The sequence below is a fragment of the Mixophyes fleayi genome, chromosome 2 (genome assembly GCF_038048845.1).
Source record: "Mixophyes fleayi isolate aMixFle1 chromosome 2, aMixFle1.hap1, whole genome shotgun sequence".
NCBI lineage: Eukaryota > Metazoa > Chordata > Amphibia > Anura > Limnodynastidae > Mixophyes > Mixophyes fleayi.
The window spans coordinates 319,017,484-319,043,478 of NC_134403.1; the positions used below are offsets into that span (position 1 = coordinate 319,017,484).

The 25,995-nt window shown below is 39.3% G+C and overlaps 1 protein-coding gene across 6 annotated transcripts in view; it reads right to left on the bottom strand.

Moving 5' to 3' along the window:
- The window catches only part of LOC142139252 (apoptosis-inducing factor 3-like), an 86,757-nt gene that overhangs the window by 2,704 nt on the left and 58,058 nt on the right, over nt 1–25,995 (bottom strand). For all 6 annotated transcript variants that reach the window (XM_075196706.1, XM_075196704.1, XM_075196705.1 and 3 more), the window contains 10 exons: nt 25,658–25,749; nt 20,612–20,742; nt 19,444–19,559; nt 16,098–16,169; nt 14,562–14,625; nt 13,176–13,252; nt 11,853–11,970; nt 2,535–2,633; nt 1,370–1,445; nt 1,181–1,285 (listed from right to left, as the gene is read on the bottom strand). In XM_075196706.1, coding sequence (XP_075052807.1) covers nt 1,181–1,285; nt 1,370–1,445; nt 2,535–2,633; nt 11,853–11,970; nt 13,176–13,252; nt 14,562–14,625; nt 16,098–16,169; nt 19,444–19,559; nt 20,612–20,742; nt 25,658–25,749 — 950 coding nt within the window. The remainder of the gene's footprint in view (nt 1–1,180; nt 1,286–1,369; nt 1,446–2,534; nt 2,634–11,852; nt 11,971–13,175; nt 13,253–14,561; nt 14,626–16,097; nt 16,170–19,443; nt 19,560–20,611; nt 20,743–25,657; nt 25,750–25,995) is intronic.

Here is a 25,995-nt window from a genome sequence, read left to right on the forward strand (position 1 = left end):
TCCAAGAGCAACCAAACATGGTTTATCCTGGCAAATGTCTCCTTTTCCATTATAGATTAACTGGACTGTGCAATTCCTCTTATTTTGTACACTGAATGTAATTACCATTATACAACCTTAATCTCTGAGCTTTATAAGTTAATACTTATTGAGACACAGTATTTAAAGCTGTACTACCACCTAGTGATAGATTGGTGCCTCCCAGTCAGAGTTTCGGGAGCTGCCATCATCTGCTAGCACCCCCTTGACCATTTTTTTTTCTTCCTTTTTAAATCCCACTGCTGCCATGTAATGTGTACAGAATTGACTGAATTACAGGGGGCCAGCTTACAAAGATCTCTTAACTGTGTGGTAGCAGATTTAATACTTTACATTATAAACACGGTCTGTAACGTGGTGGAAATTAGTAGTACACCATGATTCATCTAGATAGTATGATGTGTGCTTAGACTGTTGGGGAACTATGAAAGACTACAAGACCGTTACCATACTTTGTAAGGGCTATAAATGTTGGTGTAACATGGCTTGTATGGCTCTGGCTCTATACACACAATAATAAAATGCCTGTTAAAAGCAGAGACAAAACATCAGTCTCCCTGTACCATATTGTACTTGGTACTGAGTATTAATACTCAGGACTGCAGGCAACATCTAAATTGATGCAAAGTGAACACTTTCAGGAAGTGTGTGCACAGGTCTATTTGCTTATATTATTATTTCTTCTTTTGCTTTATCAGTATAGGTCATTTTAACAGGCTTTAAGAAGGTACTTTAAAGGTATAATTTCAACGCTCATGTGTACAAGCCCTTAAGCTCGGTATACACTAAACGTTTTTCACCCAATTTTTGTGCCAATCACACGATAAATGACTGTTAGGTTCGATATCACATTAGTGTGTATTCTCCAATGATCATGTTTTATTGTATGTCGTGTAAGTGTGTACACATGAATCTGCATGCTCATCGGGACTTTCAGTTGTTGGTAAAATCATTAACTATATTGTATTGGGAGAAATTTTCTGTATTGTCTACCCTTCCTTACACATGTTTGACCGTTAAATTGGAACATTGTGCAGTAAAATTAAAATGGTTATTTCCCAAAAGTCAGAATAAGGACAAGTAAATTATACCCAATTACTCATGGGGATATAATATATATTCTGGAAGTGACTGTACTTACATCACCTCCTTTTTGGTGATTCGTCTGCCAGAAAAGATCACTTCTGCTACCTGTGATACAGTGGGGTCAAAGTTCATGCTTGATACAGCGACCACAAAATCATCCCTGCAGGGGAGAGGGAGAAGATGAATGACTGAAAACGTACAATATTGTTATCACGCTTACAAAGAAAATCTAGAAACCGCTTACTTCAAATAAAAAGCCAAAAATTTAAGTTCTTCAAGTGTTCCTTTCATCACAATCTCAGTATAGCCTTCCCCAAATCCTGAGGAGAGAAATATACACCATGCATTAGTGGTAAGGTCAATAAAAACATACAGCAATGGAACCATACATCCAGAGCCTCGCCACAGCATGCGTGGCCAGAAGAGACCTCCACTCTGCTAAAACCAGAGCTGGGGGCGTGGTGAGGTGGAACTCCAGCCCCCGCCTCACCTTGGGCCTTCTAGCGGCTGCACCCAGCAGAAAACACGTCTTGTCTTTCAACATAACTGAGAGGTTACTAACTTTGACATGCAGTTAGTCATTTTTATTTTAAAGGTCAATTCTACCCCAAACTTATAAATTGGATCAGGTTTTACTTTTTGGTATTTGATGAACTAGGAGAGTGCGTCGAACATCAAAACTTTTTTATTTTTATTATTTTTTATCTTCCCCTAATGCAATACGGAAATGGCCTTTAATTCTCTTATGTTATCTTATTTCTGCCAACTGAGAATTTAGGCTATTGAAAAAACTTTAAATATCATCGTTCAATATAAGTAAAACAGCGTGGAAAGCCATCCGTAGAGAGTGAAAAGTGATGAAAATTGTTTTACGCTCCTATATGATGTCCTTACCCGTGCCTAAATTGCCTGAAAAAAAGCATAAGTAGTACTGCACTTTTTATGCAATATGTGGGTTATGTCTCAAATTCAATATTTATCAACCTGATGCCATTATGGCTTTTCTATGATCTCTGTTCCCTGTTGATTTCATTGCACTGGATAAAGTGGAATTGATAATGATTGCGGATATCCTGCTTTGCTCTGATGATAGAGTGATGTAAGCTTATTTCCTACCACAAGATGGAGTAGTGCCACATTTTCTTCATTGAACAAGGCTATTGGCTAATGTAATACGTGTAGTGTTATAGCAGTCTGGCCATCACACAGTACTTTATTTTATCAATACAACGAATATCTCCATTCACGCGGCGTGAATTAATAACGTATGTGAAATATAAATAAAAATGTGTATTTTGTTTAGCTAAACAGCAGCATCGACTAAGAAACACCCTTTGAACTTCTCAAATTCCTGTCCTAAGAATTCGATAAGCCCCAGTTTACAATTTGTAATACATACACATACACACCTGCATAGCGAATGCTCTTTCCCAGCAGTGACGTCCAAAAATAAGGTACAGAGTTCACAGGAACCTGCTTGTTCAGCATGTTGAGAGCTGCAATCCGACCTGTAAGCAAAGGCAGAGCTTGTGTGTATGAGAAGTGATTTCAGAAAGATCTGTCACCTGCTGGTTCCTACTTACTAAATCTTCAAAATGTGTCATAACAGCAAACAGGCTGGAAACAGCGGCACTGAGTGAGATTTTACTATGCAAACTAACTGCAATGAAGCCATGTAAAGGTGAAGTTCAAACCAAGTAATACTGTGTTAGTCTAAAGGACCTCTAAACCATGTCGTCTTCTAGGCATGGCCATGTCACAATGAGGTGTGCTGTGCAGAGTGCAGGTGAGTGAGTCACACCTCCAACAGAACAATTTTCAGATGTAATTCATAATGGTATAATACATTACTCAGTGTTAACCTGATATTCCATCGCTCTGTAAAAATGTAATGTATTACCTTCCACTACAGTCAGCTGAGGCTTCTCCCCCCACATAGCATCCTGATGGAGAAAGCCGACAATGTAGTTATTTGTGTTATTATGACATGACTGACTCTGCCCCTATGTATGACTCCCCCAATGTACAACGTGCACTTCTGCAAAGCTGTCACTCAGATGATTCTTTCTTAGAGACTCCTCTCCATCTTAACAGGATAACCTGCTGCAGGGGTTTAAGTTGGCTGGTATACTGTGGTATGTCATACCTATACATACCAATAGTTTACTCTTCTCCTCCGGGAGACTTCGGAGGGGAGGTGAAGTATGAGCATAGCTGCCTACTCTCCCGGAATGCCCGTGAGACTCCTGAATTTTTGGGAGTTCTCTCAGGAGAGCAGGGCAACCTCCCACATCCTGGCCATTTTGTTGGTGAAGTGGGTGGGGGTGGGGCTAGGCATGTCATCCTGGTCCCGCCCCCTGCTGTAATGGGACAAAATTGGTATGGTGTAGTAGAGGGGCGGGCCCCAAAATATGCAATTAGCATAACCACGCTCCCAGGACTCAGCATGGAGATCTTCCCACCCAGACGGAAGATCTCCAAAGTAGGCAAGTACCAGTGTGAGGATGGAGGGGAGCGCGATGAGTTGTACCATTTTGACTTTGCTATCGCGTTGTAATGATGCAAACATTTATTGGTGCTTGGGGCGGGGCCAAAATGATGCCATTCACCACAAATTTGCATCATGGAGGCTCCCATCCTGCCCAATTCCTAGTGAATGGCGTGTGTATATACATATATATATATATATATATATATATATATACACATACATACATATACATACACACACATACATACATACATACATACACATAACTGTTGTACTTGCTCTATAAAGTCTAACTTCACTAATTCAACTAAAAATGTAGTTTTGGGTGTAGTGACTGCCTTTTAGCGATCTTTTGGAGGGTCTGTCACATCTGCCACAACAGCCTCTGTCCTGCTCAAGCAGACGCGGTAACAGTGGTGAAAACTCCTGGACTACTACAGGCAAGATTTTGTATTTTAACTTATCTTCCTTAACTTCACCCAAAAGAAACATTTTGGATTTGGGTGAAATTAGCCTTTAAATGTGTTTATTTACAGCAGTGTGTTTCCTGTGGCTCATTCAATGCTTTTCAAGTGCATAAAAAAAAAGATTATTATAGGGAATCATTTACAACAACTTCGGACGCTCGTTTGTATGTATACTCATCTAAAAAGAGGTTTTTCAGGATGGTTTTAGATGCAATCACCTGTGGACAGACAGGAGCGGTTGTCACGGGAATAATGGATGTCCATGGCAGCTGGATTATTAGATTTCAAGTAGAATGTCCACTGCGGTGGTACTCACTATCATGATGCCTGCAACCCTGACAGTAGTATGCCCGACGCTACTATTGCTGCTGCTGAGGTAGTATAGAAGAAAGCGCCGGCTGTACAATATAGAAGTGAAAAAAAAAACAAACCATTGTACAGCCGTTTCTTTCTTCTATACCCACTTAACAGCAGCAATAGTAGCGCCGCGTTTTCTACTGACGTCATTTACTAGTACCGGGATCGTGCATAGTCGCGGTTATAAAACATTATTTTTTACAGTCACAATTATACTTCGGTCGACCTGTCCTCTTCGGAATGTTCAAGTCGGGCATACTACTGTCGGAGTTGCAGTCATCGTTTAAAGATACCCAACCTTTCCACTGTGACTGTGCCGCTGGCAAGTCCTCGATGTGATTGCATTCCTTTCTCTTCTGCAGTATATGGAGAGTTGCACAGCTCTATTAACATTATGCACTCACAACCGAGTAATGAGTAACTGCAGCTATAACACTGAAACCCTGAGCTGTAGTATATACAACAGCCCAGAATAAAGCCTTCCACATATAATTAGCACGGTGCAAAACTGTACTGCAACCTATGGCAACCAAATTTAACTGTGATCAGTCTTGTAGAAGTTGGTGAACGTGAAAGGACTAGCTGCTATGAGTTACTGTGCTTTTGCGCTCTTTGGGGGGGGGGGGATTAAATTCCCTGCGTTGTTCTTTAGATAGAATGTTAATTTCAACGCTAACTTTTGCTCACAGCTCCCTGACCCGCAAGCAGAAATCTGCATTAAAATTACAGTACTAACAGTAATGATGTGCACCCTGCGTTGTTCTAAAGAACATTGGGAATTGAATTGAAACACTGTATTTATGTGTTATTATTTATGCTGGTATCATGTCATTTAAAAAGTTGTTGAAATGTTTTGAAGATACTTAAGAATAACTTACTTTTTTAGTCTACCAGCTCTTAAAAGAGTAGTTGGGACTTCAATACATTCTTGAATTCAAAATCCCTTTTTACCTTTAGAAGACATTATAATGTAATTTCTAGGTGTGTTTAACTAGTGTCCTTGCACCAGTTTCATTAATTCTTCAAAAACTTTGGACATGCAGACGAGATTACAATATTAAAAGCAGCACAGTGTAGGTCAATCCTGTTTGTCCATATGTAGGCATGTTTAAAGTGAAAGGGGCCAAACCAACCTGTAGCCAAATTGAGCATATAATCGCTCATGAAAGCACAATGCAGTGATGTCAGCCTCCTGCTAAACTGATGATTGTAGTGTCAACCGAAGTTGATACATCCAACTTATTTAAGAATCTGAGAAACGTGATTACATTGCCCTCGTAACTCTACCCTCCTGTTTGTATTACTCTCTTTATGTATACTGTATCATGCACCGTGGTTAGTATGCCACAGCACAGAAGTAGAACAGCGACTAGTACAGACTTTCAAAAGTTCCCTGGTTTACATTTCTCGTCATTAATCTTAATGCAAAAGCTTTTTCAGCTGCATACTTTGGCCAAAAATGGGAAGACCGATCACAGGTGAATACAGCAGGCAGTAGTATAAAAGCTGATTTAGTGTTGAAACTTGTTCTGTAAAAATGAAGAGAAACCAACAAAGGCTTCAGCATCTGTGACACTGCAAAGAGCTGCTTGGAGGAAGCTGACGGTAACAAACTGGCTGGATTTCAAAATATGTGAAAGGTCAAATGGAACAAGCTTTAAAATTGCTATTGGAGGATTACGCTTGTCATTTAACTTGTATTAATGTGTTATTGTATTTTGTAACTGTATAAAGAAAAAAAAAAAAAAAGTGTAAACTATTGATGCAACAGCAAAAGCAGTGAATTGACCAAGCCAATAGCACAGTCAATGGCTTGATCAGGGCAAACAAGAGTATTGCAAAATGAAGAGACCGTTTTCTGAATGAGATTATTACACTCCCTGACATACAAGAAGAATCATGGTATGCATGGACTGGGCCAAATATGGGCCAGATGTCAATTTGACCTATGCTTATTTGCGTAGTATAAATTACTACACCCCTTTCATACTGAGCCTCGACCCTGGTCGTCCGAGATCGCCCCGGCAAGAACCCGGGTTTTTTAGGCAGTGTGAATGGGGTATAAGCAAAGGCAGCTGAGGCAGACCAGCACGGAGATGCATATATACCCGTCAGGACACATATCGTTTGCACCTGCTAGAGGGCAGATGTTAATACATGCTGAACATGAAGTCAGTCGCCACTAGCTAGCCTCTACTGATTGGCTGATTGCTAAATTACCACTGAAGATCATAGGTGCTTTCTTCATTGATCATACGTATATGATATGATTTTATAGAGGTATTTTAAAAATAATATTTTGCTACTTTCATTCGAACGAGGTGGAATATTATATATGCTGTATTATAGAGGTATTTTATAGTAAATTATGCCCAACATGCGTCCAACTCGCATCAGGCCCTATATGACAATGACAAAATGTGTTTATTTTAACAATTGCAAAGTGTCTATATCTTCCACAAGCCTTTTTAACATACAGAAATGTAAAATTTAGTTTATATGGTTATATATTATGTAGATATCATTTCAAATGATGCTGCTGAAAACTCAGAATTAGAAACTGTATCAGAGTTAAACAGACTGTACATTGTGCCTGACAACTTAATTCACTATATTGTGCCGATAATAGTCTAGTCCTTTTTATATACGCAGATCAAAAACGTATATAACGTTATGTTAGATTGACATGCTGGGTTTTGTATTGATTTTGTTCAAAATAACAAAACAAATTACAAATATAAATGATTGAGATACGGGGAGGACCTTACTCCACTGCATCCTCCTCTCCCACCATAAAAGGGTCCAGTTGGCACACGTAAGATACAGATGACGAAGGTGCTCGAGATAACCGGACAAATATTATACCAGACGGACAAACATTAAATCTAACAGGATAACCACAACCTTCACAATCATAAAAGCATTGCATTGCAATGTGTCAATTCCCCACTATGCACCCCCTTCCTCACCTACCCCCATCTGTAACCCTGTCCTACCCTTTCTTTCTTCTTTTTTTTTACAAAAGTTTAATAAATATCAATGATGTGAAAAAGCTAAATGATCATGACCAATGAACATCACATCCTGCCCTGAACAGAAAAAATCCTCAAACAATGATCTGAGCATAGAAGCTGAAAGATCTGTGAGAGAAGTGAAGGACGTGTGAGAGATTTTCATTCTGCCTGAGGGCAAATAAATGTGTAAAATGGGTCTTTTTGGGTTTGTTCTTGACTGTATTTCAGGGAAGGGGTCTTGGCCTATGTAAAAAAACATCACTTGCCCAAATCATATGGACCACACATCCTGGCTAGTCATAATAAACCTTGTGTGAAAATCCAAAGAAGTTTACTTACTGAGATATAGACTCTCTAGCACTCAATCTGCCTGTCCAGAATACCAGTGCAGCAGGTTGTGCAAAGGCACAGACGTAATGAGGACATGTTTTGATTTTCTACATTTCAGTAAGTAATATATCAGTATAAGATGAGCCTATGATGAAACTTGAGGGACTACCTGTAAACTATTGGCTGTATTTATTTTTCTATATTCATATTTCCCCCTCAAATGATAATAGAAAGATTTGTAATCTATTCTGAATAGCATTTCTGCAACCTTCTGGTAAAAAAATAAGCATATATTTAAAGTTGTTAAAACGATCTACTTGAGAGCTGGAAATTTCAGTTATCATGTATGAGTCTGGTTTGAGAGCCTTAGAGTTCTGACTGCTATCTTTTCAATGTTTTATTATGTAGCATACATTCTGTACATTTTACACTTTTCCCTGCACATCCACCCTTATCTTGTGGTCTGCAGTGTAAACAAGGAGTTGCTGTCACTCTATCCTGCAGCCTATAGGGTGTGTCAGAGCTGAAGTGTCCGGGATATAGAGCTTGTAAGCATCTTATCCCTAGCTCATACCTACTCTTTTTGTAGCAGCACCCTGACAAATGTATGCGCAGTTCTGTAAATCTACAGCCCACATTCATGTCTTCACATTGCCATTTGTCGGCCTAATGAATTATTGGGCTTGATTGGCAATTTCTAAAGCATTCGCTAATCTTCCTAATAGAATAATGACAACAAGTTTTGGGTCTCTCCTTCCTTTCCATCTAGTGATGGCATACAATTACCGCCAGGCCCATGGGGAGCAGGAAGTGTGCTCACAAGTAGGCCTGGAAGAAGAGGTAAGTGATATAGGAAAGCACTCCTTTGGTATTATAAAAACGTGACTTTCCCCTACAGTTTCCTCATATGTAGGGCATTACTGCACAGATGTTCATAGTGTTTGTCTTATTTAATTCATATGCTATTTTATTTTTCCACTTGTAGTACAGTGAGAATAAATGTCATTAAAAAAGGGATAAAACTACTTCTGTGGAAGTGCTTAAAATAAAAGTTGGTTGATAAACCCTGAGAGCCACAAGCAATAGGAGGACGGGGACAGCAGACAGAGGAAGAAGTAGGACAGGGACAGCAGACAGAAGGAAGAAGTAGGACAGGGACAGCAGACAGAAGGAAGAAGTAGGACAGGGACAGCAGACAGAGGAAGAAGGAGGACAGGGACAGCAGAAGTAGAAGAAAGAAGGAGGACAGGGACAGCAGACAGAGGAAGAAGTAGAAGGAGGACAGGGACAGCAGACAGAGGAAGAAGTAGAAGGAAGAAGGAGGACATGGACAGCAGACAGAGGAAGAAGTAGAAGGAAGAAGTAAGACAGGGACAGCAGACAGAGGAAGAAGGAGGACATGGACAGCAGAAGTAGAAGAAAGAAGGAGGACAGGGACAGCAGACAGAAGAAGTAGAAAGAAGAAGAAGGAGGACATGGACAGCAGAAGTAGAAGGAGAGGGAAGAAGGAGGACAGGGACAGCAGACAGGAGAAGGAAGAAGGGGGACAGGGACAGCAGACAGAAGAAGTAGCTAGAAGGACAGCGTCAGTAGACAAAAGGAAGTAGCAACTGTCCATTGATCACCTGCTCTTACAGAAGGAAATCCTGAAAACAGGACCAGTTAAGGACAGTTGTGGACTATAGCTGAGACAACGTGGTCCAGACATGTCTACAAAGATTGTCAATAGTAACCTTATAAATAAGTGAACAATATTTCACCCTACCTCTCAGCATACTTTGGCATAATTTTATATAAAATTGAATCAACAGCTTTGAAGTCAAAACTGGTGTGACCCATAGTTTATTCTGTCTAATTAAATAAAAAAGCAAAACAACAAGGCAGTAATGGGAGGGTTAAAATCTAAGGGCATCAAGTAGAGTCGGATGTATAATAAAAAGAAAATCTCATAACGCTAAACTCTAAATAAAAATTGGAGGATTAGAAAATACGCCTAATGTCATATATGAAAACAAGTGCAGCCAAATGTAACAAACATAAATGTCCAAATCAAAGTTACTGCACTTGGATCCTTTTTCAGCCAACTTTGCTCCAAATATTCCTTGAATATGTGACACCTCAAAAGAATAAAAAAACGTGTCTAGAGTGAAGTTACGCATAGAGGTGAAAAATAGAAATAAACCACCACCTTGGCGTTCACCACTTTGCCAAAGACACTACATAAGATGAAACACGTTGGTTAGTTGGAACATAGGACTCATTGCGTGGAAGGTCGACATTCATCCTTAACCAATTGTGCATTGCTGGAGATTTAATCTCATTTCAACAATACTTCAGTATGTTTTATTTGATATTATTTTATACATCAGTCTTTTGGAGTAATGTGACACAGTGATAACTTCACTTCACCTACAGAGGTGCCCTAAGATCTACACTGCATAAGAATCTACGAGAAATCCACACAAAGGGGTAAAATTTATCAAGCTGCGGGTTTTAAAAAGTGGAGATGTTGCCTATAGCAACCAACCAGATTCTAGTTATCATTTATTTAGTACATTCTACAAAATGACAGCTAGAATCTGATTGGTTGTTATAGGCAACATCTCCACATTTTCAAACCTACAGTTTGATAAGTTTACCCCATAGAGTTTGTGAAAGGCAGGTATTCTATTCACATCAGGTGAGTGTGATACTATATGATTTATTTAGATTTTTCACTTCCATACGGAACTTCACTATATACACATTTTTTTCTTTTTGAGGTTCCACATATCCAAGGAAGATTTGGATCAAAGTTGGCTGAAAAAAGGATCCAAGTGCAGTATTTTTGATTTGGACATTTATGTTTGTTACATTTGGCTGCACTTGTTTTCATATGTGACATTAGGCGTATTTTTTATCCAACATTTTGTATTTAGAGTTTAGCACCACTAGTAGATTTTCTTTTTATTATTTGTTTTATTCACAGGGAATGGTGGTTCCTTAAATCTTGTAGGGCAGCTTTTCACTAGTGTAAGTATCTGGGGATACCAAAAAGACGAGACGCAATGATGGCGATGATGGTCGGCAGCACTAGCTAGCTGCTCCAGATTGAATCTCCAGCTGTTAATACTTAATGTATTAGCATGGCTGCTATGAAGTCGCAGACGTCTATTCACATTTACATTTACAATTTACATTTCTGTTTGGACTGCGGCAAGAAAGGATTTTTAAAAGGAAAAATTACAGATGATTGTATTTAATTTAACTTAATTGAATTTAATTTGTATTTATAATTAATTGTATTTTATATAGCATATGTCACTTTTGCATTTATTAATAACAGTCATGACACAATTTTCTCTTGTGTGTATGACACTTCATTACATGAAAGTGGCATTTACTATGAACACTTGTCAAGCCACATCTCGGTTCATTTTTGTTAGTGCCAAAAACTAGGTAGTTTGCTACCTCCATAGTCCAAAACTGTCTGAATGAAATCGCAACTCGCTCCACCTTCTCTAGGTTATATATAGCTGTGCTTTGTACAGTGTGAACCTTTCTTAAAGCAGCAATCCCATTAACAAAATCAGGTGTCAGGTGTGTGTTTGTTTGTTTTTTAACATATATCACTGTGGGGCTATAATAGAAATGCAGGTATTTACCATTTTCCACTTTGTTTTTCTTCAGGCTGCGATTAAAGATTTGTCATTCTGACTATCATGTCACCCACAGTCACATGGCACATTGTGTAGTGAGCAGGGAAGTTTTGGAATGCCACTCTGAACTCTGTCTGCACTGTGACATCCTCGTCACATGACATGCTGAGAGCTGTGAGCCTGTGTCTGTGTAGCAGACTGACTGTGACTGTGTCTGGCAGCCATTTTCATTTTGAAAAGAAAATAATAATTTGCATGAGCAAAGCTAGGAAAATGATGCATGCTTAAAAAAGGTACTTAAGTTGCTATTTAAAGAAAAAAATATTGTGGGATTGCTGCTTTACTGATAGGTAAAAGTATACATGTGAAGGTTGCAACATTTTGCCTGTGAAGGGCATAAGGTCAGAAACATCTAAATAATACTTCATACCATGCGAGTGAGCCATCTGCCAGTGCCCAATATTGGCCCTGTGTCCCTCCATCATGGTGAGAGGAAACGACACAACATCACCAGCTGCAAATACATCAGGGACACTGGTGCGCATGAACTATGGGGTGAAAAAGTAAGTTTAGGTCAGATAATAATTCCTCAATTTAATGCACGTGTTCATGCATACAACGTCTAAAATCCTAAAATGTAAATATATGCAGTAAAAGGCTTTTGGTGTTTGCCACAATACAGTTTTCAGAAAGCTAATGTTGCCCCATTGATTTTGCGTAGCACATTTTCTTCATCTATTTGAGACAAACAAGACACAGGGCATACATCCCAAGTGTCCTGATTAATGCAGGGCAGTCCTGATTCTAGTTAGTGTCGGAATGTTGGGTGGTATGTCCCGCTCACCGCCATTCTGCACAGCAGAGAAGTGGTGAATCGGTGCCAGCGGCAATGCTGTGGTGCCTTCAGGGGAAGTGAGCAGTGTTAGGGGGGGAAGCTAGCACCTTAGAAGGTAGTGTGGTCTTGCCCCATATTATTGTAACCACACCTATAGTGTGGCACGATGATGCCCAATTTTCCAAAATGCAGAACGTTGAGGGGAATAATAGGGGCATATTTATATAGGGGCAAAAAACCCTTTTGCAGATGAAAGGGCTTATTTTCTTTTTGCGTTTTATATTCATTTGGTTTCCCGCGACATGGATGCAAAGGGAAGTCTAATATTTGTACCACCATGATGCTCATTCTGTTTATGCCATCTAAGAATTGTGTTACCAGAATAGAAGCATTCAAGTTCAAGTGTGGGGTTTTTATTAATAATTGCCCTTGCAATTTATTTCTGTTTTTATAAATGCAGGTAAAAAGTGATTTTTTTTTTTTTATTGCTGTGATAAGTCTACACATAAGGGGGTAACTACTGGGGTAGTAGGAGTAGAAAATGCTATGAAGTCCATCAGCTGCCATCCATGCATATCTGGGACTCTGCTCCCCTAGCAGTGTCCTCTTAGTGAGTTCCCAGCTCTTTGACCGCTGAAGCTGCTGGGGGCTAACACTCCAGAATACCATGAACACGAGACGGCATTCTATGGCCCCAAAATTAAAATTCTACTCAAAGGGCAAAGGAAAGCTTGTGTTCCTTTCAGAGAGGGAAGTGAACTGCTGTGGAGGAGGAGGTGACTGGCATCCCGAAAAGGTATTTGATGGGAGGGGAGGGAGGGTGTCTCTGCCTTGGGGGCTTTAAATATTGCTATGGGGCCCCCAAAGTTCAAGTTATGCTCTACGTACACATTACAGTACCTAGTATTTAATACACACCTGGTCTACGTAGATTGCTCCTCTAGTGTCCACAGCAACTCTGCTGCCTTTCAGGAAGTTAGATACAGGGGTCACACCTGGAAATAAAAAAAACCCCACCAAAATAACTGGACATCCCTCGAAATCTCTGCTGCTGGGAGGAGCGTGATGATGTGAATCGCTTCATCATGTCATGGTGGTTGGGGCGTGATAATGCCAACGGAGTCAACCAGCTGGGTTTTGCCCTTCGGTTCTGTGTCTGGTCTAGCTTCTGGGAGATTGCCTGACTCTCTCGGGAGTCCAGGAACTGACCACTATTTTGATAGTCTCCCAGACAATTTGGGCAAGGTTGCTTTTGTCACTAGACCTATGTCATGGGCAGGTAATCGCAAATGCCTTTGGTCACAAAAATATTGCTTAGTGTCCACAAGGGTTTCACATATTTATGATCTGACCAATTTTCCCATGAATACCATGCATCATTTACACAGGAATAAAACAAAAACTAACTACTTTTTAGTCTACCAAAATAGTGTTTTTCGGACAATGGGCTTTCTTTTGGTTTCTATTGGGATACATATTTTTATATGTGGATTATTTAGAGGAAAACAGCAGACATGGGAAAGTATTCTAATCATCCAAGGTTCTGCCTTTTGTTACATTTCATACAAATGTTCCCATAAATGTATTCTACAACCACTAACCACTAGTTATAGGGTTACCAAATGTGTATACTATGTGTACTTTCTACTGGTTTAATCTACTTAATTGTATGTGAAATGTATGTCTGTTTTCTTTATAAAAATGTTTCCACTTCATTTACTTATGTGTATTTATTTGTTTCTATGTATTGGTATTTACTTTTGTCTGATTTTCCTCTAAGTAAGCAGCATTCCCATATAAGAGACAAGTGTTGCATATATTGATGACCTGAGGGTGAGGAACTGCTTATAAAGGTTCCCATCAAATGCACAGGAACGAAAGGTTTGTAAGTTTCGGTCCCGCTTCCTGACAGAAGGGGAAAGTCAGCAAAACCTGGACATCAGTACATGTGCTAATGAGTGGACATGAACAGAGAATGGATCGGCAGGAACAGATTAACCAATATATGGCTCCTACCATCTGCAGAGAACCACAGTGACAGGCCATAAGGACTACAAATAGCAATTCCAGCTTGTGAGAGTGATGGCCAATAAGACATTACATTATAAAAAATCTCAGTCCCATACCTCTGCAGGGAACACCTTTAATGTCTAACTGGAAATAAACTGCTGCAAACACCTTTTTTCCAAAGATCCTTAAAGCTCACAGTTATTTCATATTCAATTACCTGTTTATAAGATCATCTTTAAACCACTAGTATTAAGGATTTCATTACTTATGTATTTTGTATGTAATAAAACAGACCTATTCCGGCAACCACAATGTCAGCAGGAAGTCGAGTTCCATCTCTCAAGATCACCTCTTTCACCTGTGATGAGAGAATGAGCTAATGTCAGGATTATAGATAGTCCCTTATTGTTCTCAGTGTCCTGAGTGATAGACAGAGCAGCATATATCAATTTGCATTATAACGAAGGTTCTATCTGCCTTAGACAGAGCCAGGGCAATAAACCTTTCTCCTGTACAAGGTGAGTTTTATTTAGGGCCTATACAAGTGGTTCCCAAACTGTGTGCTGTAGCTCCCTGGGGTGCCGCTGCAATCTCAAAGGCGTGCAACAGCCAGGGCAGGTGATAAGCAAGGCAGGGGACTACTTGGTAATTATTTTGCTTAGGGGTGCCTTGAAAAAATGATGGAGAGCCTAAGGGTGCCTCGAAGTGAGAAAGTTTGGTATCCAGGGGCCTATACAATACATGAAGGTGTTCATAAGTGCTCATCGTGCATGGATTAATAAATTAAATGTATTATTGACAACTACATTTATAGTGTTATTATTAATATTATTGATCTCTTTATTAAGAAAATCCTTTAGTAGCGGCCATTTTTCTGTGAATGCTGGTAACTCACTGACTTCATTCAGTACAGACTGCATTGTTAGCATCCAAGGATGCTATGACAGTCTTTATTTTACCGGCTTGCATCTCACACTTAAAAAATTATTGGGGCAAAGTAGTTGCGTTATTATAGAACAAGTGCATGACTTAATGTATAAAGATGGCTGCAACTACGAAGAAAGAAAGCGAGTGTCCTTTCTGAAGAGAGCAGCTGGATGGACTAGGGGATTTCTGGCTAAATAAGGGCTAGACACAAGAAAGCCCCTCACTCTGCACTCACATGTAGAACAACGTATTTAAATGAACTTCGAAGGGCTGAAAGCACATAGAGACTTCCCTGCACCCCTCACAAATACAACCTGATTTTTACATGTAAGAATAGTAGAGATCAGGAATTGGCCTATACTCTCTACAGGAAGCATTTTGATTTATATGGGAAAGTGCATTTCTATGGAAACAAATATCAATGTGATAAAAAATGTAATATAGAAATAAAGACAGTACCCAAGTCCCTATATGGCCATTGCTCATGTAACACATACATTAAGTTTACGGGAGTACAAAGTAAAGAGTAAAAAGTGGGTATACATCTTGTTATGCTCATATAGACACATTTGGCCAAAATTAAATGCACTGTGTCCCCACGAATTCTGCTATTTGTAAATAACTCTTAATGTTTGCAAATGAGAAAGGAAAATAGACATCACCATGTATTCTAGTGGTTTATAAAGCAAGATAGCAGCTATATGTTTGGGAAGAAGAATGAATAAAGTATAAATAAACAAAAATAAATAAATGTAAAACTATAAATGCCTATTGTTTTTAAAACACAATTAACTAAATGTCTTCTTGTTTGAGAGGATTTTAAAATATCAATGTGCTATCTCTGGGAATTATATGTGCACTTCAAATTATTACAACATTTTGGGACTAAACGGAGAATTAGACCTGTCCATTTTCTCCCAGGATCTCTCTGGCTTCTGTCCTCATGTAGAAATGGACTCCGCGATCCTCCAGCAGCTGAAATAGGAAGTAGGATAGATTAGGACAAAATAAAACAATTTTCTGAGGTTACACAAAACCATCGGCCTCTCTGTTGTCCATCATTGGTCTACAACAGGCAACGGAGCAATAAAGATCTAAACCTAACACTCAGACATATACATTTACTGTCCTAGGTACAAGGATCTATACCAGCCTGTTAAATCCTGGGCATCAAGACAAAGATCTAGCCTGAGAAGTGTAGCTGCCTCCGACACATATCTGCATCCATGTAATTGTTTCCTGGTTCCATTTTTGCATTGAAATGACTGTAGCTTGCCCACGTAGAGGAGGCTGCCTGTCTGGCTGGTAAAATGGATTCCTGTGACCTGCAAATTAGACCCTAACTCTAATCCATTCTCCGGCTGTCTCTGAGGTTTGGACCCAAGCTTTCCAGTACCACAGCTCTGCCTGCTACCCAGCAGCCCTGGTCAGTGCGATAGGCCAGGGGGGATCCATCCACAGCTTCCCTGATTCATAGTAATAGATCAGGAGTACCAGCCCAAGTACACCAGCAACGAGATGCGCTAGCAGTATCAGTTACCCAGAAGAAACCCAGTACTGGATGCCGATATAGGAGTCCAGTGGTGGCAGCCTTTGTAAGCCCCTCCTACTGCAGCAAGAGGACGTAAGTGGGATAACGAAAGGGAACAGTGGCAAAGTAAGCCCAGCCGGTTCCCAGCAACAACAGACAGGGTGGCATAGGCGGTCCATCCTGTCACACTTAGTAAATACATTGTCTTTTTATAGCTTCCATCTGTGGTTTTTTTTCACTCAATAAATTTGAATTAAGAAATTTTCCATTACAATACAGATGATAGGAATTTATATCAAACTTGAAACTGCATAGGGTAAAACAGAAAGGAAAACAAAGGGAAAGAACGCCATCAAACTGGGAATGGTGGTAGGAAGAGGGAATTGTGCATTAGACAGTAACCTGTGAAGTCAACATACTTATTACCAGACAAATCTGTTTGTTTTTGGTGTTCAGGGGCTCCTCAAACTCTGTTGTGCTCTCTGCATCGAATATAGCCGATTTAATAAGTTTTGCTCCTAAAAGCATCGCACAGCTTGTTGTTTATGTATTGTTTTTTAACTACCCAGCAATTGGTAGTTCAAATTGGCTTTACATTTAACAGTCATTTTGTTTTTTGCTGAACCTTTTCTTATATGATTTTTAAACACTGTTTTCAGATGTTTCAAATCCTGTAATCATTGATACAGAAGCATTTTGAAGCTGTTCAGAACAGACAACTCTTATAGTAACCAATTACAGCGGCAGATTATAAATGGAGTTTGAGCATTCGGTCATGTTGCTATGCAAGCCTTTACCTAGCACTGCGATATCAGCCCATTGTTACTGCATAGTCTCATATTAGCTCCTCTTAGAAGGAAAATTATTTTAATATCAAAACCCTTTTTTGTCAGTTTATCTCACACATTGCATATATCAATCCATTTACTGGGTGAATTTTCCATTTTGTAGACTATACTGGTCCTTTAAAGTATTAAAGGAAATAAGATCATGTAGAATACTGATTTAATTAGAAGCAGAATTCTCTTGCATGTCAAATATGAGGGAGACTCCCTGGATTTCCTGTTATTCGCCAAGTTCTCTCTTTCGGAGCTCAAAAATGTTACAGATCAGTCCCCGTCCACAGTTTTTTTTATTGACCCTCTCTCACAGGTCACAGAGCCGGGATCAGAACTGCTTATATTACTCTAGATGAAAAGAAGGGCTCAAACTGGGGCAGTTGGTAGGTAAAGGAAGCAACACATGAACGTTATTGGATTTCTATAAACACACAACTTATGCTGTACTATTTCAAGTAATAATACAATTCTGCCTCTGGTTATGGATCATTTACTGTAGAGAAATGTTCAAGCCATACTGCGATGATGCCACTACAATTGCTGATATATGCTCAACAGAAATTATAAATACAAATTATAAGCATCAAACTCCAATATAACATTATACACTGATCAGCCACAACATTAAAACCACCTGCCTAATATTGTGTAGGTCCCCCTCGTACCGGCAAAACTGCTGTTATCCGTCAATGCATGGACTCCACACGACCTCTGAAGGTGTCCTGTGGTATCTGGTACCAAGATGTTAGCAGCAGATCCTTTAAGTCCTGTAAGTCGTGAGGTGGGGCCTCCATGGTTCCAACTTGTTTTTCCAGCATATCCAACAGATGCTCAATCGCACTGAGATCTGGGAAATTTGGAGGCCAAGTCAACACCTTGAACGCTTTGTCATGTTCCTCAAACCATTTCTGAACAATTTCTGCAGTGTGGCAGTGCACAATATCCTGCTGGAAGAGACCCCTTCAATCAGGGAACACCGTTGTCATGAAGGGGTGTACTTGGTTTGCAATAATGTTTAGGTAGGAGGTACGTGTCAAAGTAACATCCACGTGAATGCCAGGGCCCAAGGTTTCCCAGCAGAACATTCTCCAGAGTATCACACGGTCTCCACCAGCTTCCCTTCTTTTGATATGACACCAGGATGCACTCACTTCCCCAGGTAAACGAAACACATGCACCCGGACGTCAAAAGAAAAGAAAATGCGATTCATCAGATCAGGCCACCTTCTTCCATTGCTCTATGGACAAGTTCTGGTGCTCACATACCCATTGTAGGCGCTGTCGGCTGTGGTCAGTATGGGCACTTTGACTGAACTGCGGCTACACAGCACCATACACAGCAAGCTGCGATGCACTGTGTGTTGTGACACCTGTCTAACATAGCCAGCATTGAATTTTCAGCAATTTGTGCTACAGTAGCTCTTCTGTGGGACTGGACCAGACAGGTTAGCCTTTGCTCCCCACATGCACCAATGAGCCTTGGGTGCCCATGACCCTGTTGCTGGTTCACAGCTGTCCTTCCTTGGACCACTGCATACCAGGAACTCTGCACAAGACCTGACGCTTTTGGAGATGCTCTGACCCAGTCGTCTGGCCATCACTACTTGCCCCTTGTCAAAGTGTCTAAGATTCTTACACTTGCCCATTTTCCTGCTTCCAACACATCAACTTCAAGAACTGACTGTATACTTGCCTAATATATCCCACCCCTTAACATGTGCCATAGTAACGAGATAATGTTATTCACTTCACTTGTCAGTGGTTTTAATGTTGTGGCTGATTGGTGTACATAATTATGTTAACAGATAATATAAAGCATAATGACTTATATAGAGGCCCAGCTTTGTTCATGCATGATAAATATATATTTATTATTTACCTTCATTGCGACTGCTCCAATCTGGGATCCTAATACAGCCTGGAAAGGGACATCAGATTTTCCAATTACAGACACAGAACTTGCTTTGTCCGAGAGGTAGGCTGCAACTTCCATGCCTAGATTTAAAGTAATAGGTAACCTTGAATTTGATAACATAAGAGCACAGTATTATAAAAAGTGCTTATAATATATTCAGCTCGCTAAAGACACACATTTACTATAAATCACAGAGCACAAAGGAAAGAAAGTTCTATATCAACTGTTTACAGAACATAAGAATTTGCAAACTTAATTTTACTGCTGTTTTAGGAATGAAAAAATAAACATTGCAACATATCAGCTTCTCTGCAGCATTAAGGAGTAAACTGTTTACAGTGGGCAACAACATAATTTAACAATAAACAAAAAAAAGTTGTTTGTGTGAACTTAATTTCATATAGAGGCATGTTTGACACCAAAAACTTCCTACATTGGTTTGATATGTGCTTCAAATCCTTACTTTGTGTTATTGGGAGACCCTACTCTTTCCACAATCTAATTACCAGTCTGTAGCGCTTACTTACCTTCTTTTCCATCCTGAAGTCATGACACATGCACTCACTGACATAATCACAGGAGTGGGCAGGTCAGCCCACTCAACATTCTGATGATTTCATTGTCTACAGTTTGTTCTAACTCCACTCACTTCAAAACTTAAGAAATCTTTGGACAAATAGGAGTTGCATATTGAATGCAATTCAAATGCAGGGGAGGGCTGTGAAGGAGATAGGAGGCATTTTCCCCCCAAAGGGGAGTGTACCCACCATGAGCGATGCCCTCTCACTTGTCAGAATCAGTAACTGTAGCCTGGGTGTAAACCAGTTATAACCATAGCAATCGTTTATTGATTCTGACAAGTTACGCCCTTGCGCCACTTAGTCGCACACATGGGTCTTATTTTAGCATATATATATATATATATATATATATATATATATATATATATATATATATATATATATATATATGCAAATCATCGTATTGTGAATTTGGAGATATAATTTTATAAAGGTTTGAATATTTGTGTGGGATTACTTTTAAGTTTATTTGTAATACATGTCGGGTGCTATGTTAACTGTGATATTAGTGCAGCAGTCACACTTTGGAAAGCTGCGCTACATATACTCACCTATGAAAGAACTTCCCATGATCGCCACATTTTTGCCCAAGGCAGTTTCACTGATTGCATTGGCGTCTTCTGGAGAACGCAGATGGAAAACGTTTTGTAAAGTGGATCCAGCGCACCTGAGCTCTCTCGGTCTAAAATACACACATCATCATCATTTATTTATAAAGTGCCACTAATTCCACAGCGCTGTACAGAGAACTCACTCACATCAGTCCCTGCCCCATTGGGGCTTACAGTCTAAATTCCCTAACATACACACAGACAGAGACAGACAGACACAGACAGACAGACTAGGGTCAATTTGTTAGCAGCCAATTAACCTACCAGTATGTTTTTGGAGTGTGGGAGGAAATCGGAGCACCCGGAGGACACCCACGCAAACACGGGGAGAACATACAAACTACTCACAGATAAGGCCATTGTCGGGAATTGAACTCATGACCCCAGTGCTGTAAGGCAGAACTGCTAACCATTACGCCACCGTGCTGCCCACACAGGAATAAATAGATGCAAAGTATAGGTAAGAAGAGTCACATCTAGTATGTTATCAGTGGAAACGTCATATACATAAGGAACCATGCTGCCCAGAAGCTAAGGAGACACAGGTCACCTTTACACCATCTCACTCTTGTTTTACTGTCAGTGTGTCTGAATACAAACTTGTCTTGTCATTTAGGAAGGGTAACAGTTTATGTGCTATTTTTTGCTAGACTGACATATGTGTCTCTGGCATGATGTTAGTATATTTACATGGTTTATGACAAGACAATTCTTTTTTTATTGAACAGATTCTCCATCATACTATTTAAATCGATCCAACAGATAAATTCTAAGAGATAAAACGGAGGAGCGCAAATCTGGTGTATTATTTTTGACACCAAGCAGTATTCCACAATATATACACTTACTACTTTCAATAATAAATGAGCCTGTAGTACGGTTTGTATTGATGGTTTAGTACATCAATATTCTAGGGGTAAATGTATCAAGCTGAGAGTTTTCTGGCGGGTTTGAAAAGTGGAGATATTGCCTATAGCAACCAATCAGATTCTAGCTGTCATTTTGTAGAATGTACTAAATAAATGATAGTTAGAATCTGATTGGTTTCTCAAACCCGCCGGAAAACTCTCAGCTTGATACATTTACCCCCTAGTGTCTGATATGCGGTATGACGTTTGTTTTAATAACTCACTTCTGATCTATGTAACGATGAGTTAAATAACTACATTTCTCTACGTTTTTCAGAATATTTCTTAAAATGGCACTTATAACGTGACTATTTGAATTGGCATGGTATGCAAAAATACATTTTTTTATTGCATACTAATTTGTAGTGATATTAAACATGGCATTGGAAGGGTTAATTGAATTGCCATGTTTTTTGCTACTTAAAGGATCGTTGTAATATCGAAAAGCTATTCCACTGATGATGTTGTTAAAACAAAACGCGTAAGGTGGTTCCCACATGACTGACTTGTTTATGTGTTTCCCTTCCACTCGCACCAGACAACTTTGTGAACACAGGTGATCAGTGTCTAAGGAGGAGGAATACGGATGCGGTTTTAATCAGCAATAATAGAAAAAGTCAATTGCTTTTGTATGTTATGTAGGAGTTTCACGTTTAATTTTTTATACACATTATTTAAATGTTGCATAACAACACTGGTTTACAGTAACAAGTGAATGGAATTTAATGGAACAAAACAGCAATATAACAAAGTTTTCAGTGAATAGGAGAACAAAACTACTCACATGGCGGGAGACAGACAGATAGGAGACAGTGGGAGAGCGGAGGAATGAGGCAGAGAGGTAATAAGGTGCATCAGAGAATGATGAGGAAAATACTTGAACGCCAAGAGAGATAGGACCCCAGGGTGTATGTTACGGATTAAAAATGGATGGATAGAATATAGGAAGGGCCATAAAAGAGGTCAGTATACTATATTGTAAGAACAGCATTACCAACATGGCGGGAGTGATGGGCTTAGTCTTAAACTATATTCTTACGACTCTTTAATTTCCAGTTAGTCTGGAGGGAACTTTAGGTTCCTCTGCATTAGTGGTAATAATGATATGTGAAAGAGTTAAAATGTTGGTGGTATTGTCTTAAAAATACATTCAGCATAATCTGCAGAAAAACCAGCTCCAGCCTTAAACTATCTCAAGGACCCCGGATGAATGCCTAGGACAGGAGAGAATGGATGGTGACATTGGGAGTACTGGCGCCAGCGGAAACTGATAAGAAGAAACCATAAAAGTCACACGAAGAGAACCATCTAGCTTTGTCAGAAGATTTATATCTACTCAGGAAAATATCAATCATGTGCTTCTATCCTATAACCAGATCAAACACTTTTTTATGTATAAATGTAGCCCACTAAAAACGAGCACAGCTCAGTATCCATCTTGACATTGGCATGTCTGTGCCTTGATTACTGATCTGCTGGTTAACCAGCATCTTATCTCACTGATATCTGAAGGGACTTGATAAAGGAGAGGTAAAATAACCCTAACACCAGCTAAACCAGGTGGCTGTGAACTCAGATGTTCGATCACATGCCGAGAGGGATAATTCCTCCATGGACATGTAAAAGTCAATGTGGCAGAACCATTCAGACACAGTGGGGGGAGATGGAGAATTTCAATGAACTGGAATCAAGGGTTTAGCTGCATTATTCAAATGTATAAGGAGCTATTTTTTTGTAGGATTAAATTGGAATGTTGGACATATGTGAAGTTTTGAATCAACAGAAGAGTTGCCTCTCCAGCAAAGGGGCAAAACACTTGCTGAGATTCTTTGTAACTGTTCGGGACATCTATACAATCGTCTCAGGATCTTATGCTTGCTCACAAAATACTTCCATTGTTGAAACCCAGTATGAGTAGCCATGAACACTTTTGACCACGGATTGGCCAAGTGAGATCCCTAAGTTCTCTTTCCCAAGTTTCTCTGTAACGAGGGTTGCGCACCAACTTGTCCTCAATTAGTAGTTGGTAAACAGCAGATATAGTGGGTTTGGGCATGGTCGTGAGAGTACAAAGAGATTCAAAGGGTTTGAGCGTCCTATTTACGTTCAATAGAATGTTCTTATTTGTGTAGAAGAGATGAAAGTTGTAAATCACTCCAAAAATCATTTGCGGGGAGGGAGGTCTCCGAATGGATTTCACAAACTCTCGGACTCAACCATCCTTGATCAAGTTACCCAATCTTTGGATCCCCCCCCTTAGACCAATTAGCAAACTGTCTGGACTGGAGACCTGGTGGCAATTTTGAGTTGCCCAAAAAAAGAGGTCAGAGGAGACATGACTGCTCACCCTAATCCCTTTCCAGCAATCTAACGTGGGGCCTAAAGTGGGACAAGTGAGCTTGGGTAGATTTGGGAGCCACTGTGAGAGATTTATTTATAAACAGTATTACCTTGCTTAAGATGGGTTTGGGGTGTCTTCATGGAGATTTTTACAATATGGAAGAAGTTCCAATTGAGACTTCAGCAATAACACTACAGGTTGATTTATTACTGGAAGAAGCATATATATTTTGGAACATAACTGAAAATAGTACACCATATTTGTGCTTTTTCTTTTTTGTCTTTTCACTTTTAGATGGTGTTTTAATGATTATCTGTTTTTATTCATTCATTTGTTGCCTCCCACTTTACAAATTACCCCAATATTTTGCCATCTAGTCTTGCACAGTATGGCGTTACCAGATATAGATATTTTTTGCAAGGTTTGGATATTTTGCCAGGAGCAGTAATATGATTTTGTGATAACGAAATAGAAACAAACCTTTACTAGCATTCTCCCCATCTCTGCAGCGTTTAGAGGCTGCATGTGTTCATGATATTGTGTATGCCATACAGTGTTAAGCAGCATTTGCACACGCAGTCAAGGGTCGGTGGGTGGATGGAAGACACTCCATTACCTCCCTTGCATCCACTTGCAGTGAACAGGAGTAACACACAGTGTTCAAAAGATTCTGTCGCCCCTCCACAGCTCCAGACCACAAACGCAAGTGCAATTAAGTATGGGGCCCTTTGAAAACAATAAGTTACTTCCCATTTATATGATTTTATTAGTGTTACAAAAAAATTCTAGTATGTGCTTTTATTGTAATGCCATTGGTTAAGACACTTAGCTATAGGAGAGAGGGAGGATGCTAGATAACGACAAAATATATAATATGTTTAAATGAAAGTAGCCCCTTGTATCTCCAGTATGTAGGATTTAGGTGTTTTTTGGGGGGAGTCAGGTTAATTGTTAGTCTAGATTAGTTATACACAAAAATCACATCACTGGTAATTTATCAACCACCATTCCCATAATCAGGAGAACTACATAACATTTTGGGGTACTTTTTCAGGGTGCGTTAATTTTGTTCAAGTAACTATGGATGTTATTTGGATACAGTTACATTTTTTTTTCAATTATGCCAGTTTTTCACCATCTAGTGCCCATAAAACACATACATATATTATCCAAAGTGTTACAAATAAACAGCCCTACCCCTAAAAAAAAACCAATGTAAGATTTGCTGAGCTAGACTTACAAATATTAAAGTTATTTCCGGTGAAGCCAACACAGAATGCAAACACAAAAATTGTTCCAGTCATAAATGGTGTGAACTATCCCCAGTAATGATGGGGTTAAAAATCAGAAATCTTTTTTTTTTCTTAGAAAGATAAAAAACTAGTCAGATGTGTAACAAGGCAGACAAATGAAAGTGCAAAAAAAGGATCAGTCTTTGTTATGATTCTGATATTAAACAAGCAGCACAGATATGGCAGATATTTCAAACTTCTCACAACTCTTTTTAATAATTGTTAAGAGTTTTAGCAAAAAATATCTAAAATGATATGAAATTACATTACACTTATCAATTCTGCACTAAATAAGAGGATCAGAGACAATAAACTTGGAAGCAGAGGTTGCAAGGTGGCATTACTAGTGACATTAAGTTATGTCACAGTGCAATGGAAAGTGTAAGAGAGAGAAAACATGGGCTATCGGAAATTTAGGAAGTTCCATCTGGTATCAAATATTTACCTGCTGCCAGTAGCAATTAGAAGCTGGCTGTATTGGAGGAATGATCCGTCTCTAAACTTGACCTTTGCTTCATCTGTGTTGATAGAAACAGCCTAAAAGTGATAACTTGAAGCAATGTAATGTAATAGTAATTGTACAAGGTAAAGATCAAACACACATAGCATTTCAATTACCAATGTAATGACTAATTATATTTATGTAAATGCCAATATTTTTTCCTCTTTTACAAATGAAAGTACCGTATATACTCGTGTATAAGCCGAGTTTTTCAGCAGATTTTTTATGTTGAAAAAGCCCCCCCTCGGCTTATACTCGAGTCAATAAGTTTTCCCAGTTTT